The sequence below is a fragment of the Aspergillus foveolatus genome (assembly GCF_047715535.1).
Source record: "Aspergillus foveolatus strain CBS 279.81 unplaced genomic scaffold BDW70scaffold_3, whole genome shotgun sequence".
Classification (NCBI taxonomy): domain Eukaryota; kingdom Fungi; phylum Ascomycota; class Eurotiomycetes; order Eurotiales; family Aspergillaceae; genus Aspergillus; species Aspergillus foveolatus.
The window spans coordinates 766,390-782,504 of record NW_027396067.1 but is presented as its reverse complement, the minus strand read 5'-3'; the positions used below and the strand labels follow the sequence as shown (position 1 = coordinate 782,504).

Genomic DNA, 16,115 nt, shown 5'->3' with positions numbered 1-16,115 from the left:
CGCAGTCTGGGAGAATTTTCCACGCGCTCGGTCGCAATGCCCACACCGACTCGGAGGGGCAGTTCTTCACCGCCTTTGTCTTATCGATAAGCCATCAGATAAGGCAACTGTATGAACCGTGGTCTGGAGCAGCTGTGTATTCGTTTATGATTCAGATATCATTGGTAATCATTAGAAACAACGTGCCTGAACGCTAAGACGAATTCAGAAAAGCAGCCTACATCACTATGCATCCTCCCGTCTGACACTGCTCAAAGTAGCTAACGTCCTCTGCCGATGGGGCTGCTAAAGCACCACCCTTGCGCTTGACACCCAGGATCTTGATACTCTGATCACCCTCGGGATGCCACCACCGGAGCCGCTGGACACGGACATCGCTGAGCTCTACGTGGTCAATCAACCACTCCCCCGAGCTGATATTCACTTCGGTATGGGTTTCCGGGAAATGAAATTCCGGGAGGAAGATCTCCGTCGGGGTATCCTGTCCCGATATCACTCTATTCCCAACAAGTGACATGGAGAAACTACAGTTTCGCAGGTCGAACACGTACTCCGATACCAACCCATTAGTGACGATAGGGCTAGGTCGAAGGTAAGCCTCTGCAGCACGGTATCCCAATTTGTCCTCATCTAGCTGAGATACTTGTGACGATATAGAAGATGTTTTGATCGCATCTTTCAAGTTCCTAGGGCTTATCTGTTGGTTGCTGTTGTGGCTGTGGCTGGTCGAGTATGAAGGGGATTGGTGGTCTAACCGGCTAACGGATCCGTGATCCAAGAACTTGCCGCTCGGAAGCTCTAGGTCGTCGACCGAATATATAGACAGATCTTCTCCATTCCATTGATCGCCCCATTCGTGATCATTCTGAAGGAGCTGTTAGGGACGCCGTATATACGAATCCGTGGTCCAGAGAGCTTCTTACCTTTGCCGTATAAACCCACAAAGTGAAGCCATTGGAGGAACTTCCTTCTAGCGCGTAGTGGCATGCATCCATAGCGCTAATCTGGCTGCTGTAATCACCAGTTTTATAGGCGTATTTGTCATCCATGTCGTAGGGTATCCCAGTCTCGGTAAATATCAGCGGGTGGTTCCCCATGTACCTAAAGCTCTCGTCTCTCAGAAATTTAAGCTGATCGCGCAAGCAGTTTCGGATTGCCGTCTCTCCTATTTTTACGCCGAAAGCTGGCGTGAGGTATTTCCCACGGAGGACGCCTATCACATCCACATTATACAGACGATTCCTGTGCGTGTTAAAACAACTACGCTGCTGAAGCGGGGAGATACTACTGACCAATGCTTTGACATGAGTGTGAGGCCGTCATAATAATGAACAGCATGAACCATATTCGGATCATCATCATTTGACCCTTTGATGTCAGGCGGAATCTCCATGACTGGAGGTTGGCAAAGCATGATAGCACCGGGCCATACACTCCTGATAGCTTCTGTATAAGCTCTATAGTGCTCTAAAAAGTAGGTGTTAGTAAACTTGTCGTAATCTAGTGGCTCTCCAGTTCGGGGTTTCTTCGCAAAGTAATCTTTCTGTAAGAGCTCGTCTGTCGCAGGATCCCAGACCCCGTGCTGAGCCCACAAGCATTCGCCCAACTTCCAGTTAGGGTCCCTTGTCCAGCCATACTTGGTGTCATCATAGGTTACTGGCAGCCAAGCGGTCTCACCCTCGGGGTCCACAAGTTCCCGGCCACTCTGATAAGGACCGAACCCTCCGAACCCCCATATTGGCTCTTCACAAGCACGACCTGAACCGGTAAGCATAGCTTGGAAAGCAGTCGGCGATGTTCCTAACTGGAGCTGTTGTTCTGGAGGTATGACGGATATGTCTTGGTAGCCAATCAGGCCCCGTTGAGGTTCGTTAAGGCTTTCCCATCCGATAACCACGTCGTTTTCAAGGTCGCCAGCATCGTGGATCTTCTGCGCGAAGTATTTACAAGCAGAGATATAGTGACCCTGAAGGTAGTCCTGGATATTCATGCCGTCTATGATTGCCTTTGGTGCGAAGTCTCGCCCCGCCCAGAAGAGCGTGAACATCGTCTGGCAAACCAGTCTTGTATAATTCGTAGCCCAGATCATTTTCGGGAAATTGGCAGGGTCATCCCATGTGTTCTGCACCAAGGCGGCCTGGGTCTTTTTAAATCCTCTAGGGTCGAAGCCCGCAGCGTAAAGAGTCCACGCGGGTGCACCAGAACCTCCAGACAGCCTTGACCACTATGTTGACAAGCAGTGAGCCCTAGGACTTTGATGCAAGCCATGGAAACTTACCACATCCTGGTGCGGATCCATGAACACGTAGAACCGATATTGCTTCGCAATTCTAAGCACTTCTATAGTGAAGGATATCCACTCGTCATCATATTTACCAGGTCCTTCGTGTTCAATGGCCTCCCAAGTAAACATGTACCTTATAGTATTATAACCGAGTTTCCACAGCCTGGAAAAGTGTGTATGTGCTTCGTCAAGTGAGAACGGTCGTCCGACGAATGAGACATTGTCGGCGTTAAAAAAATTATCAGCGACGTTCGACGGAACATTGGGAGACTTTGGATATTTGGCCTCGCCTGCCACGTTGATTCCTCTTAATGTAATCTCACGATTCTGAGGATCTTTGAATTTAGCGCCATCGATTCGCAGGCGAAGGGACGCCATGCTCGAGCTGAACTTGTCCGGGTCCGCGGTTACCGGTATAAAATCGGTGAAGATCTTGAAGAAAAGGTGATCGGTGATTCTAATAAGAAATGTTTACCGCGCTGGATATCAGTCTGGCTCTGTCGTTTTGACCATATGTTAGACGCGCTTGATGCTGCTGATAAGAGCTGCTCACCTATGGATGCAGCTTGACGTCGACGAAACAAGAAAGTATGAAATTCAGTCACAACGATAGCAAATAGATGTTCTCGTGATCTTGGGAAAAGAGCGAATAATATCACAAGTCAATATAGAATCAGTCATAGATCAGCTGGAGGTTATCATGGGGAGCTGCAGTCAGCAATGCGGAGACGAAACGGCGCTACCTCAAGAGCGATAAGCGGGCTCTGACGTACCGCAGTCCACGCAGTGTCCGGCTTCCCCACCGAGAGTGTTTTCCCTTCTCCAAGCTCCCAAGCCAGGAAATAGCAACCTCCGACAAGCCCATGAGGCGATTGCTTTAAGATGTCAAGCAAATCGGCTCTCAAGGAGGTGCGGGCGGCCCTCGATGCGAAAAATTTCGAGCTTGCAGCCGACAAAGCCAAGGCCATTGTCAAGGAACAGCCTCAAAACTATCATGCGTGAGTGAAGTGGCACATTCTTTCAGCGCCGTACTAATGCTCGACACCTAGAAATGTCTTTCTTGGTCTTGCGCAAGATAAACTGAATCACTTCCTCGAATCCGAAAGAGCGTACCTCGCGGCCACTCGCATCAAGGGCGACGATAAAACAGCGTGGCAGGGACTCATAAGTCTCTATGAAAAACAAGGAAATCAGTACCTGGAGCAGTATCGAGATGTAGTAATCAAACTTGGGCTGGTGCTTGCTGCTCTGTGAGTGAAGGACGGTCCCGTGGCGGAACCTTAGACGCTAATTAGAACGCCAGTGACGATAAACATCGATGTCAAGATGCTGTGGACAAATATGTTGCCTTTGCAAGGAAGAATGGAACCCGCCTGCAGTACAAGAGAGCCCTTGAACTACATTTGCCGACAAGCCCACTCTATGATTACCTCGAAGGTCGTCTGCCTCACCCCGCCCATACTTACCAACGTCTCATCGAAATTTCCGAATCGGAAGAAAGAGAGTTTATTAATCGGGAGATCGGTGAACGAAGAACTCGCCTTGGAGCACGTATCGACCAGGTTACTCTGGAAGTAAAGCGAGATGCCTACAGGCGGAGCGAACTAGAAGAGTTATATCGGGGAATCGTCAATTGGTCGCACGATGACCAAATTCGACGCACATACGAAGAGAAACTACTACAGAGGGCATATGATGTTCTTACTGTTCTTCCCACGAATGAGAAGCATGCGAAGAGAGAAGAGGTGATACAGGCTGCTCGAGATATGGTTATTATCAAACATCCGTTTGAACTCGCTTGGAAGATCGTACTAGAGTGGCAAGACGTCGAGAATTTCTCCCAATGGGACCGGGCTTTTCTTGAAGATTTCATCGAGTTCTTCCCTGAAGATGATCTTACCAAGGTCCTCAAGGGATTTTTGGCGAGCGACCTCTCTCCGTTCCCCAAAGAGCCGGCCAAGCGGAATGAAGAAGCTGAGAAATCCGAAAATGGAAATGGAGAAGAGGTGGCTGCACAGGATCGCCTCCTCATGATGGTGGAAGGGTTCGAAATGTCTTCCGCATCAATTGTTGCCCACAGAATCATGGCGGAGCTTTATTCGTCTCTCGAGGAGTACGAAAGTGTTGTCGATGTATGCCGTAAGGGACTTCAAAATGTGAATGACCTTGTCAGAAGGACGGGTATCAGTCTTCAAAACATTTCCGACTCTCTGAATATAGCACTCGCGAACTCCCTCATTTACCACCAGTCCCCACGAAATCATCCTGAAGCTCAGAGGATTTTCCAGGATATACTACAAAGGCATCCAACTTCCACCAGCTGTCTTCTCGGCATCGGTCTCATCCTCAAGGTCGATGAAGATTACCCGGAAGCGGTCAATTTTTTGGAACGTGCTTTAGAGCGGGACCCTTCAAACCTCAAAGTTCGCGGCGAATTGTCGTGGTGTAAAGCACTAAATGGAGATCTTTCTTCCGGCCTTTCAGGACTCCAAGACGTGCTCGAAGAGCTGCAATCTTCGGAAAAAGAAAGCCGAGATTTCAAGGGCGAGATTCTCTATCGCATCGGATACTGCCAGTGGGAGATTGATCCATCACCTGCTGCCCGGAAAAATCGGGCTGGTGCGTATGCCAGTTTTCTCGCTTCCATTCAAGCCAATATAAGCTTCGCGCCGGCTTATACTAGCTTGGGCCTCTACTATGCAGATTATAAGAAGGACAAAGTTCGAGCGCGGAGATGCTTCCACAAGGCCTTCGAACTATCCCCGTCTGAGATTGTCGCAGCTGAGAGGTTAGCGAGGACCTTTGCAGATCAAAAGGAATGGGATCTTGTTGAAGCTGTCTCGCAACGTGTCGTTGACTCTGGCAAGGCAAAACCTGCGCCCGGCTCGAAAAGGAAAGGCTACAGTTGGCCATACGCTGCTCTCGGTACAGTCCAGATTAACAAGCAGCAGTATCCTAAGAGTATTGTTTCATTTCAAGCGGCTCTACGAATCTCTCCTGATGATTATCATTCGTGGGTTGGTCTGGGTGAAAGTTACCACAATTCCGGCAGATACATCGCCGCTACAAAGGCATTTTATCACGCCCAGCAGTTGGAACCCACGCTCTCGAACACCGAAAAAGGGCAAATCTGGTTCGCTCGGTACATGCTTGCGAACGTGAAGCGGGAACTCGGTGAATATGACGATGCCATCGCGAGATACGAGGAGGTGCTCAAGATCCGACCCAATGAGCTGGGTGTTACAATAGCATTACTTCAGACGCTTACAGAGAATTCCTGGAAGTGCCTCGAATCTGGGCTCTTCAATGACTGTGCCGAGCATGCCAGAAAGGCAATCATTGTGGCCAAGTCGCTGGCTACTGAAAGAGTCGACATTTTCAACCTATGGAAGGGCGTAGGCGATGCGTGCGCGATATTCTCATATGTCAAGTCAAAAGCAGCCAAACTACCGATGAAGGAAGTCCGGGTTCTACTTTCCACTCAGCTCGAAGCTTCCGCTCTGGACATCCTCACAGATGTCGATGATGTTGGAGAAAATCACTTGACGGCTTTGGACGATGAGAAAGATATTCTTACCCTGGCGAACGGCTGCATGTATGCCTCTATTCTGGCATACAAACGTGCCATCCATGTCTCGCTGCAAGACACTCATGCCCAGGCTGTGTCCTGGTACAATCTTGGCTGGGCAGAGTACCGAGCGTCCAGATGCATCAAGCTTGTTGGTGAGAAAAAGAAGCAGTCGCGCAGGCTTCTAAAGGCAGCAATGCGGTGTTTCAAGAGAGCCATTGAGCTTGAGGCTGGGAATTCTGAGTTCTGGAATGCTCTTGGGGTGGTGACCACAAGCATGAGCCCGAGAGTTGCGCAGCACGCATTCGTCCGAAGCTTGCACTTAAATGACCGAAGCGCACAGGTTTGGACGAACTTGGGAACGCTGTACCTCATCCATAATGAAATCCAACTATCCAACGAGGCGTTTACTCGCGCGCAATCGACTGATCCTGATTATCCACAGGCGTGGGTTGGCCAGGGTTTCCTCGCTCTCCTGTTTGGTGAACCACGGGAGGCTAGGGGGCTGTTTGAGCATGCTTTCGACATCTCTCGGTCATCGTCAAGATTGCCCAAGCAGCAATATACACTAACGCTGTTTGATCATCTCGTTGCGGACGCTTCAGTGTCAAACGAAGTTTCCCAATTGATCCAGCCGCTCTTCACACTCTATCAGCTGACCAGCCAAGATCCATCCGACCTACCCTTTGTCCATCTCTTCTCCCTTCTAGCCGAGAGGATAGGGGAATTCTCAGACGCCGAGTCGAACTTACGCAGCCTTAGTTCGCATGTCGAGGCAGAATATGAGGTGTCTGAATCGGCGACATCACTTTCCAGATACGCACAAGCAAATGCGGACATTGCCCGTGTGCTCTTGGCTCGCCAGGAATACGAAGAGGCTGCAGAGAAGGCAGAAACAGCACTGATGCTGTCGTCAGAGGAAGACTCCGAAAAGTTCGAGCCTGAAATGTACAAAAACCTGCGCTTGTCCGCGCATCTGACAGCCGGTCTTGCGCATTACTATATGAGATCCATGGACAATGCAATCGACATGTTCCGCGATGCACTTCAAGAAGCGGATAATTCCCCAGACGTCGTTTGTCTGCTCGCACAGGTCCTGTGGGCAAAGGGCGGCGAAGAGGAAAGGACCGTTGCTCGACAGCAGCTGTTTGAATGCGTTGAGAGCTATCCAGATCATGTTGGAGCGGTTACACTTTTGGGAGCAATCGCGCTTCTTGACGATGACAGAGACGTCATCGAGGCCGTTGAGTCCGATCTCCACAACATGATCACTAGAGACGATATCGAGATTCATCAGAGAGGGAGGTTAATCAAGCTCTTGACTGCAATCTCCTCGTGCATTGCTGGTGATTCAGATGTCCCAAGTGAGACGAGACGTATTGGAGAGGCAGCGGCGGCGGTTATGAGAGCGCCTTACGACCCTCAAGGCTGGCTGGAACTATCCTCGGCCGCACAGGAATCATACCCTGCTGAAATGGGCGTCAAGACCGCTCTGCAGAGTGTTCCTCCTCGAAGTAATCTTGACGCTAACGACTTGTCAAAGGCATATTCACAGACCGGAAAGGCTAGCGATGCACTGCGGGCGATCATGGTTGCGCCATGGATGCAAGGCGGTTGGCAGGAACTGAGCCATATAGTCTCATCAGCTACCTAGTCAAAGGCTGTAGGTATATAGAAATAACCATCAGAAATAAGACCACATCCGGGAAACTCACATTTAGATCTAAGCGCCTCCGCGTCCAGCCCTTGTCTCAGTCCCTGTCCCAGTAATCTTTTCCAGCAGTCTTGCCTTCCTCCCAGCCCTCCAAGCGAGATCCATGGCTTCGATCTTTCCCCCGAGAAGCGTAACACTCTCCGGCGTCAACAGAATCATGCCTCGAGCTACAGTAGCATTCTTCAAGAGCAACTTCCCACCGACAGGCAACCGCCCAATCCCGATCCCATCAATCCGGGCCATCTCAATCCCAACAGCCCTAGTTCCCTTTGCATCCTGAAGAATTAATCTGTGCGGGCCATTACTCTCGTTCGCATTCCCATTCAGACCAGCGTTACCACTCCTACTACTACCCCCATTCTCATCCTGCTCATCGCCTAAATCCACTGCACGCACAATCTCCCGCCCGCGGACTGCCTCTCCCCGCTCCACACGCTCAATGGCCTCAACCTGATTCCAGATGCTCGTGCCAATATCTTCGATGTCGAGGACTTGCAGCGGAATCGGGCCGCTCAGACGGCGCTCCTGCACATTGGGGTCGAATATGTCGACGGGTAATGTGAAAGTCGAAGATCGAGACGTGAGTGATTCGCGGAAGTCGGTGTTCAGCAGGCGGAAAAGGGCAGTCTTTGTGAGCGCTGGGAGAGGCGTCCGTTGGTGGGTGCCAGTTGAGAGGAAGGTGGACAACCAAGTGGGAGAGACGGGGAGAGATTTGGATTGTATTTGGGCTGCTAGTTGGTCTTGAAGAGTTGTCATGGTTGTGTTAATGGTATTGGAGGTTATGGAGTAGATGTGGTTACCTGTAGGTGTAAAAGAGAAAAGTACCTACCAAAGCTGTGGTGGAGCAAATCCGGGGAGATTAAGCCGCCGCGTCGGAGGAGCTGTCATCTTCACAAATCGACATTCCGTCTACCTTTTTTCTATTGATTGTCTTGGCCACTCCAGATCCTTTTGTATAATACATAATGTCTACCATCTCCTCCCCACGCCCATCCATCGCTTCATCCCGCGCTCACTCCCCAACACCCGCCTCCTCGCGACGCCCATCCCTCGACGCCCTAAACACCTCCATCGCCGGCAGCCTCAGTGCAACATCAACCCCCTCAACAGCCCGCGCCGTCTCACCATCCCTACATCCGCGCCGCAATCGCGCCGCCCTCCGAGACTATTATAACCTCAAGCCCTCTGACGCTGCGGGGCTCGGCCCCAATGGCCGCCGCTCGCGGAGCGTCCCCCGACACACCGATGCCGGCGACATCTCGAACCCATCGACCGTGGTAGCAGGCACAGAGCTCGACAGTCCAGATTTTGATCCGCAGCGATACGTGAACAACCTTCTTGCTACGTCATCCCTGGCCACTATCTTAAAAGCGGAGAATACACTCGTTGGTGATATCCGTACACTAGATGGGGAGCGCAAGGCGCTGGTTTATGACAACTATTCGAAGCTCATTCGGGCTGTCGAGACGATAGGGAAGATGAGACAAAGTATGGATGAGAGGGGGGCGCCATTAACTATGACGAAGACGCTGGGGCCGGCGATTTCATTTGTGGCAGAGACTGCGGGGAGTCTTATTCGGGAGGGGGAGGTGCTGAGCGAGCGCATGAGGGAGAGCAATCCGGTGCGTGAGAGGGAGAGAAGGGAGAAAGAAACTGTGAGATGGGTGCTTGATGCGCCAGGGAGGTTGGGGAAGCTTGTTGAGGATGGGAAGAGGGAAGAGGCTGAGAAGGATTGGAAGGAGGTGAGAAGGTTGCTGGAAAAGTGGAAAGGAGTTAAGGGTGTGGCTGAAGTTCGTACGGCCTGTGAGAAGGCCATGCAGAAGGAGAACGAAGCCGACTGAGGAGCTGATTTCGAGTTGATCCTCTCACTGTCGAAAATCGTCGTAACAACATATCCAGGCAGGCCTTGCCCTGATAAGCCCGTTCAGGCCTTGACTGTGGCCGCATCATCAGGACACCATGGCTTCCTGTCGGCTTGTGAGTACTCACGGCTTGGCCTGCATGGCTTCGCAGTCGACCGGATGAAGCCGACCATGGCCAAATGTGTATCAGCCACCAGCGAACATGAGTCGTCATTTCATTAGTCATATCTCTAGATACCCATTATATTCATGCACAAATTGAACTTCAGCAAGTCAGACCTTCCCACCCAATACATCCACACTCGATAACGCTGTCACCTTCATTCCATAGCGATTCCCCGACTTGATGTTCAAATACGTCAACGCATCCCTTTTGTAATAAGTCGGTCGTTCCCCCCTCTTCACAAGCTTCATTTCCACAAGCTTCCTCAACACCCGCTTCACATCCGCAATATCGTCGTAGTCCCTTGTGTAAACCGCCACAAGCCGAGCCTTGTTTTGCTCATCCGAATCCGATAGCGTAGCCACCTTGGCGCCAATTCCCAGGAGCCCTTTCATTGTGGCGTCAGCAACAGCTTCCCAGTACGAATCAACCTGGTCGGGGGTGATGAACATCATCCACTTGCCGGTGATGCAGTTTGTTTCGCGTGCTAGTTCGGAGATGTGTCTTTCCAACTCGCGCTGTAACGGTTTCACTTTTCGGGATAGGGCAATGGCGCTCCCCTTCTTTCGGTCGTTTTCTTCGCGCAACTTTCTTTCTTGGTCCACGAACTCATCTAGGGCTTCGAGACCCTTGGTGATAAATCCTGCTTGGTCTTCTTTGTGGTATGCAAGCTGGTCTGTATGCACATAAATCCAGGGGCCGACGTCTTTTTCTCTTGTAGTTGAGGGGGGTACGCGTTTGAGGAAGTCGGTGCTAGATTCATTTGGCCCCGGTTCATTGGGCGGGAGGTATCCAGTGTCAGTATCGATATCCATTGGTGAATAAGCCATCTTGTTCTTTTCTTCGGCCGATCTGGAGAGCTGTCTATTTTCTTCTTGATTTCGAGCCTGAATTGTGGTTAGGAGGTGCGGGTGGATTCTCATCCAGTAAGTCTCTGGATCGTATGTAGCTGCCTCTCTTTCCATTTGTGTTGTTTCTTCCTCAGAGCCTCGGGCACTGTCAGCACGAAAGATTACCTGTTGGTTGCGATTGGATAGCGTACCATAGAAGCTAGATTCGTCGGAGAATATGTCCTCAGGACTGAGAGTCATGGATTCGGGCATCTTGCTTATAGAGAAGCGACGTGCCTTATAGGCGAGCGGCTGTGATTTGAGTCGTTTCTGACGGATATGCCGCAGATGTCTTAAGTTGACTGAACCTGAAACCCTAAAATTTACCCTTCGAGCCCACGCCTATCTGCTGTTTGGGAGTCCAGGATCAAGGAGTATTCAGAATTTGATTCGAATAAACGCTGATGTACCGTGCCAGCACTGGGTACAAGAGCCCGTATCTGTGTCTTTTAGAGTCGTGCAGCGAAACCAAGCGGCGGCGGCGGCCCTTAACTAGTCAATGAAAGCCTAGTACCCAGGTTGGTTGTTAGTCAATGCCACATTTAGTATTGTAAGCAACTTACAATTCGAGGTATCGAATGTAAACATCTGGTAGACAGGTACAGCTACGGATTGGGACTGGTCAGGAGATAATCTTCCCGTCTAAGTTTAAGGCCGCGGGCCCTAAATTTGGGGCGCTGGAGCCCCGAATCTCCCACCATTTTGAGCTACCCGTGGACCACTAGGCCGGCAAGCTAAGACGCGAAACTGTCTCTTATTCCTCAGCTACACGCTTTGCAATGAAGAAAAAAAAGGTGGATGACATAGGTAGTGTCCTGGTGAGTCCTAGTTCTTTGAATGACAGTTTCAGAGAGGCTGATGCTGGGAAGAAGCTGAAGAAACAGTGTATAGTCCAAAAACACGAATTAGCCAACGTACAAGACACATTCATGACACATCACTATACTCCAAAACATATAAGCATCTATCAAGGGCCCTACGGGCAATGGCATATCCTTCAAAGTTGTCAGTACGACAAAGGCAGAGAGTCTCCGGATACCTAGTGTAGGAGCCCCCGCATTATCTCACCACTGAAGAAAAACGTCACCCGATGAGCTGCCTATTGCATTAATAATACTGAGCACGCCGTCACGCACAAGGTAACCGTGAGTCATTCTGATAAAGGTCTCTACGAGCTGACAAAACATTCAAGACAGTGCAGATCTCGGTCCGCCCATCAACCCCGCATCCACGGTCTGCAACCTATATAGTAACAGATACCCCGTCTCACCTCCAGTCCCTGCTTCATCAAGCAACATATCAAGATGGCTGCTCTCTTCACGAAGCTCCCTTCCACCGCGACCATCACGCCATCTTCTTTTCGTGTCGCGATTTCGGATGAGCAACTCTCCGATTTGAAGACATTGCTCAGGCTCTCCAGGACTGCCCCTCAGACGTATGAAAACCTCCAGGAAGACGGCCGGTATGGCGTCACCCATAAGTGGTTGTCTACCATGAAGGAAGAGTGGCTGAACAATTTCGACTGGTATATGAGCCTCCTTGTCTGTAGTTGCTTGGCCCTAACTTTTGCAGGCGAGCAGTTGAAGAGCATGCCAACAGCTTTCCGCAGTACACGACTGAGATCGAGGGCTTGACTATTCATTTCGCAGCCCTGTTTTCAGAAAAATCAGATGCGGTTCCTATTGTGCTGCTGCATGGATGGCCTGGTAAGACATTTTGAGTATCTCTCAGAGGCACAATCTCAACCGCAAGACAGGGAGCTATTTCGAGTTTCTTCCGCTGCTTCAACTTTTCAAGGACGAGTACTCTCCTAGTACTCTGCCGTATCATCTGATCGTGCCTTCACTACCTGGTTACACCTTTTCATCCGGCCCGCCACTTGACAGGGACTTCAAGAATGCCGATTCAGCCCGCATTGTCGATCAGCTGATGAGAGGTCTCGGTTTTTCCGGCGGATATGTATCACAAGGAGGCGACATTGGAAGCACCGTTGCTCGGATACTAGCTGTAGGCTACGACAGTTGTAAAGGTAAGGATGATCTTTATACGGCGCTGAAAGTGTGAATGCTGACTTTATTAGCGGTTCATCGTAAGTCCATTTCTCCGGCCGTTTCGATTTCCATGACTGACCCTGGCCCGAGTCAACTTCTGCCCTTTGGTTAAGCGTCCAGAGGGGATCTCAGACAAATGCCACAACGAGCTTGAGAAAAGCGGTCTGGAGCGCTCAAATTGGTTTCTCACGTACGGCAAGGCATACGCAGAAGAACATGGCACCAAACCAGCCACAATCGGTCATGTTCTTGCTTCCAGTCCTCTGGCATTGCTTGCATGGTAATCTTCCCCATTCTCCTAGTAATTATTTTATCTACAGAATATCTGATAGATGTGCAGGGTCGGAGAGAAATATCTCGACTGGCCAGACACTCCCTTTTCCAAACACAAAATACTAGAACTGGTTACCCTTTACTGGTTCACGGAGTCCTTTCCAAGGGCTATATACCCCTACCGCCAAGTAAGCACGCATTGTCTACGCCGCTAGCTTATTGGTGTAATTTCAATTTTATACTGACGTGTAGCTGAGATCATCCAGACTAACCCCATCCCGCCCGGCCCTTCGCCCTTTTTAAATGAGCTTTATATCCACAAGCCATTCGGGTTCTCCTACTTCCCTAAGGAGCTAATTCCTGTTCCGGAGTCATGGGTTGCAAAGACGGGGAGTCTGGTGTACTTCAAACAGCACTCTGAGGTAAATTGCCTGAACGATTTTTGTTTGGACGCAAGATCACTGATCCGGTATCTAGGGTGGGCATTTCGCGGCATTGGAACTACCTAAGAAATTCAAGGAGGACCTGTCGGAGTTCGTGACGCAGGTTTGGTCTAGTGCTTCCAAGTAGAATTGGGCCAGAACCCAATCATGGTTGCCTTAGATATAATCTACTTGGTACTGGACATACCTAGCTTCTCGATATAGATCGCCGCCGACTGCCAAGACCGCGCAAAAGTAAATCTCGACCAGTATCAAATTTATATGTCTGCAACTCTTCAATCCCAAAAATAAAACCCTATATAAACAATTCTCCATTTCCCCCCAAGCATAAATCAAATGCGCAGTTCCAATATCGTTGCCACAGACAAAATGCTTCAACATCCCTCCTCCACCACAACAATCCATCTGGACCAGCCTCCTAGCTGCCTCCAATTCTGTCCAGCATCTCCCAACAACTTCGTAGTCGGCACCTACCTCCTCTCTGAAGCAAAGACTACAGACACAGATGGATCAGAAATAATCCAGCAATCAAAATCGGGATCCCTGCAGCTCTGGCACCTGGATCCGGAGACTGACGCACTGTATTTACTGCCCATCATTTTCTCAACGCATATTCTTGATCTTGATGATCAAAAATGACCAACTGTGCTCACATAATACAGGACCCAAAAATCTTGTCATCGCATCAATGCTGCCGTCTTCGATCTCCACTTTCACCCAAGGCAGGAAGACACTCTCGCCATTGCAACAAGCGACGCCTCCGTTTCCCTCTTCACTGTCTCACCAGAGACTGAGACTGGTTTCACGCTTCTTTGGACGAAGAGCGTTCACGAGAACCCCTCAATCCCAGCACTGTTCTTGGCTTGGTTGCCGGAGAATTGGCTGAACCCGAAAGGGGGCGATGCAAGCTCCGATGGGTTCGCCGTGACGTTTAGTGATGGGCGGACGGGAGTTTTCGGCTTGACTGCGAATGGGGATGGACCGGCCACCGAACTTGGGTCTTTCGAAGCGAAGCAACCGATCGAGGTGTGGTTTGTTGCGGCAACTTCGTACTTGACTTCCTCAGAGGCGGGAAAGGTGTCTACACCTTATCTCTTCACTGGAAATGACTTTGGCGCGTTACATACGCGCCGCTTCGCAGATATCCCAGTTTTAACCAACCAGACAGTACGCGACGAAAAGGACGAAGAGGAAGAATCCGCCTTACCAGCAACCCTCGTATCATCTGACGACAAAGCCCTCCACCACACCGCAGGCGTAACATCTATCCTGCCGCTCCCCATTCCGCTTTCACATGCAGCCGCAAATGGGGAGCCATTGTTACTCACGGGAAGCTATGACGAGCATCTGCGTGTTTACCATGCTTGTCGAGGTGGAAGGGGCGAGGTCCTTGCAGAGATGGGATTAGGGGGTGGGGTTTGGAGGTTGCAGTTGCTTAGTATGCACACTTTCACCAGCAAGGAGGATTGGACGTTCCTGGTTTTAGCTAGCTGTATGCATGGTGGGACGAGGGTAGTGAAGGTTACGGTTCCTGGAGAAGGGGAAGCTGTCATTGAAATTTTGGCAGAGTTTACGGAGCATGAGAGCATGAATTATGCGTCGGACGTCTGGAAAGGAGGGGCTGGTCCAGAGATCCGGGTTGTGTCGAGTAGCTTTTATGACCAGAGAGTTTGTGTATGGCGGGTGGAGGTATAAGTTACGATTTCCATGATAAAGCCCTAGAGATGGAAGGCTCATACTTCAACGTGCAAGCAGTTGGACCTCCTACCTAGGGGTTGAGGAGAAGACGTGAATTGTATCGCTCTAAACACAAATACAACCAGTACTAGCACACAAAGCCGCGTCTAGACAATCGTTTCCAGCTCCCGCGCATACCCAATCGCATTCTCGATAATCGTGCTGCTGGCCACAAGGATATCCTTCTCTGAGCGGGTCGCCGCCTCCGGCTCAACAGGAAAATATATCCGTCCATCACGAAGTGTCCATCCACGCTGCTGAGCAAACTCCATAACGGCGCCTTCAGACTCAAGGAAGAGAAGGTTTTTGGCGTTGGAGATCGGGAGAGATGGGTACGCCTTTTCGGAGCAATCCGCGATCTCGCTGCGGATGGTTCCAACAAGTACCTAAAGATATATTAGCACAAATACTCTTCCGCGTATTCCGACCTATTCAGCGGAATTGCAGCAAGACATACATTCGAAAACAGCGCGAAATCCTCCGATGGCACCCTCTCTGAATTCGTCTCGCGCCAGACCTTATCGTAGCTCCCCTCCATCAAATTCCTCTCCAAATCAACTGGATATTTGATAAACGGATCATCTTCAACATTTCCGCCCTTCAAGCTCGCCTCTTCAACCAAACCCTCTAAAACCGTATGGAAGCTTGATCCATCTCCAGAGCTAAGTAGCAGCAAGAGGTAAAGTCCTGTTATCTTGCTGCGCTGGCTTGTTCTCGTGTCAAGAGTGCTGCTCCCTTCCCGCTCCAGATCGTAGAACGGTTGCAGCTGCTGGTAGTATCGAGTGAAGGCCGGGGCGTCGGTCTGGCGGATGGCGGAGAGAGCGCCGAGCTCGAGGGTCTCACGGGCGAGGACTAGGAGTTCGGGGTTTGTGGAGGAGGTGGGAATAAGAGCGTTCTGGAGGAGGAGGGTCCGCTTTGCGCGAGCGAGGAGGGTGTTTGCGGTGTCGAACTGCTTGCGATTTACGGCATTGGTGAGGTCTCCCACAAGGGACCTCAGTTCGCTGGCCATGGCACTTGGATTTGTGGACTAATAACCGTAGTAAAAGAGGTATATTGAAGATGCTAGGTGTTGTAAATGGTGAAAGGCACAGGAACGTGTGGAGTTGTAAGGTTTGAGCTTGATGGTTGAC

General features: G+C 50.5%; 8 protein-coding genes across 8 annotated transcripts; 4 read left to right on the top strand and 4 right to left on the bottom strand.

Moving 5' to 3' along the window:
- Positions 1–162: 162 nt before the first annotated feature.
- On the bottom strand, positions 163–3,069 carry BDW70DRAFT_64899 (sterylglucosidase 1). Its single transcript, XM_073744474.1, has 5 exons — positions 2,838–3,069; positions 2,279–2,781; positions 1,293–2,224; positions 924–1,242; positions 163–865 (listed from the first exon to the last, which is right to left on the bottom strand). Exons 2-5 carry the CDS (start codon positions 2,660–2,662, stop codon positions 218–220), a joined length of 2,283 nt encoding a protein of 760 aa, XP_073600328.1. The 5' UTR covers positions 2,663–2,781; positions 2,838–3,069; the 3' UTR covers positions 163–217.
- Positions 3,070–3,166: 97 nt separating this feature from the next.
- Positions 3,167–7,506, top strand: BDW70DRAFT_156003 (SKI complex subunit tetratricopeptide repeat protein SKI3; the record flags this gene model as incomplete). The annotated part of the gene is made up of 3 exons (XM_073740132.1): positions 3,167–3,282; positions 3,334–3,534; positions 3,588–7,506. 3 exons carry the CDS (start codon positions 3,167–3,169, stop codon positions 7,504–7,506), a joined length of 4,236 nt encoding a protein of 1,411 aa, XP_073600327.1.
- Positions 7,507–7,575: 69 nt separating this feature from the next.
- BDW70DRAFT_156002 (OB fold domain-containing protein) lies at positions 7,576–8,322 on the bottom strand (the record flags this gene model as incomplete). Its single annotated transcript, XM_073740131.1, has 1 exon — positions 7,576–8,322. One exon carries the CDS (start codon positions 8,320–8,322, stop codon positions 7,576–7,578), a length of 747 nt encoding a protein of 248 aa, XP_073600326.1.
- Positions 8,323–8,479: 157 nt separating this feature from the next.
- On the top strand, positions 8,480–9,554 carry BDW70DRAFT_64887 (COG1/VPS51 family protein). Its single transcript, XM_073744473.1, has one exon. The coding sequence runs from the start codon at positions 8,532–8,534 to the stop codon at positions 9,405–9,407; it is 876 nt and encodes a 291-aa protein (XP_073600325.1). The 5' UTR covers positions 8,480–8,531; the 3' UTR covers positions 9,408–9,554.
- On the bottom strand, positions 9,555–10,864 carry BDW70DRAFT_64886 (DUF1917 domain-containing protein). Its single transcript, XM_073744472.1, has 2 exons — positions 10,634–10,864; positions 9,555–10,579 (listed from the first exon to the last, which is right to left on the bottom strand). The coding sequence occupies exons 1-2, from the start codon at positions 10,692–10,694 to the stop codon at positions 9,702–9,704; spliced, it is 939 nt and encodes a 312-aa protein (XP_073600324.1). The 5' UTR covers positions 10,695–10,864; the 3' UTR covers positions 9,555–9,701.
- Positions 10,865–11,635: 771 nt separating this feature from the next.
- BDW70DRAFT_64840 (epoxide hydrolase family protein) lies at positions 11,636–13,480 on the top strand. The gene is made up of 8 exons (XM_073744470.1): positions 11,636–12,006; positions 12,054–12,187; positions 12,238–12,510; positions 12,562–12,570; positions 12,623–12,812; positions 12,873–12,993; positions 13,072–13,227; positions 13,283–13,480. The coding sequence occupies exons 1-8, from the start codon at positions 11,786–11,788 to the stop codon at positions 13,373–13,375; spliced, it is 1,197 nt and encodes a 398-aa protein (XP_073600323.1). The 5' UTR covers positions 11,636–11,785; the 3' UTR covers positions 13,376–13,480.
- Positions 13,481–13,617: 137 nt separating this feature from the next.
- Positions 13,618–14,943, top strand: BDW70DRAFT_147173 (uncharacterized protein; the record flags this gene model as incomplete). Its single annotated transcript, XM_073738677.1, has 2 exons — positions 13,618–13,829; positions 13,911–14,943. The coding sequence occupies 2 exons, from the start codon at positions 13,618–13,620 to the stop codon at positions 14,941–14,943; spliced, it is 1,245 nt and encodes a 414-aa protein (XP_073600322.1).
- On the bottom strand, positions 14,823–16,109 carry rpnL (proteasome regulatory particle lid subunit rpnL). The gene is made up of 2 exons (XM_073735346.1): positions 15,443–16,109; positions 14,823–15,371 (listed from the first exon to the last, which is right to left on the bottom strand). The coding sequence occupies exons 1-2, from the start codon at positions 15,992–15,994 to the stop codon at positions 15,093–15,095; spliced, it is 831 nt and encodes a 276-aa protein (XP_073600321.1). The 5' UTR covers positions 15,995–16,109; the 3' UTR covers positions 14,823–15,092.
- Between the last annotated feature and the right edge of the window lie 6 nt (positions 16,110–16,115).

Coding starts and splice junctions, on each gene's coding strand:
- BDW70DRAFT_64899 (XM_073744474.1), bottom strand. CDS start 2,662: ATGGCGTCCCTTCGCCTGCGAATCGATGGCGCTAAATTCAAAGATCCT. Junction 2,225..2,278: donor TGGATCCGCACCAGGATGTG/GTAAGTTTCCAT, acceptor TTGTCAACATAG/TGGTCAAGGCTGTCTGGAGG. Junction 866..923: donor TGTGGGTTTATACGGCAAAG/GTAAGAAGCTCT, acceptor CAGCTCCTTCAG/AATGATCACGAATGGGGCGA.
- BDW70DRAFT_64887 (XM_073744473.1), top strand. CDS start 8,532: ATGTCTACCATCTCCTCCCCACGCCCATCCATCGCTTCATCCCGCGCT.
- BDW70DRAFT_64886 (XM_073744472.1), bottom strand. CDS start 10,694: ATGCCCGAATCCATGACTCTCAGTCCTGAGGACATATTCTCCGACGAA. Junction 10,580..10,633: donor CGACGAATCTAGCTTCTATG/GTACGCTATCCA, acceptor ACAGTGCCCGAG/GCTCTGAGGAAGAAACAACA.
- BDW70DRAFT_64840 (XM_073744470.1), top strand. CDS start 11,786: ATGGCTGCTCTCTTCACGAAGCTCCCTTCCACCGCGACCATCACGCCA. Junction 12,813..12,872: donor CCTCTGGCATTGCTTGCATG/GTAATCTTCCCC, acceptor ATAGATGTGCAG/GGTCGGAGAGAAATATCTCG. Junction 13,228..13,282: donor ACTTCAAACAGCACTCTGAG/GTAAATTGCCTG, acceptor TCCGGTATCTAG/GGTGGGCATTTCGCGGCATT.
- rpnL (XM_073735346.1), bottom strand. CDS start 15,994: ATGGCCAGCGAACTGAGGTCCCTTGTGGGAGACCTCACCAATGCCGTA. Junction 15,372..15,442: donor ATTTCGCGCTGTTTTCGAAT/GTATGTCTTGCT, acceptor ATATATCTTTAG/GTACTTGTTGGAACCATCCG.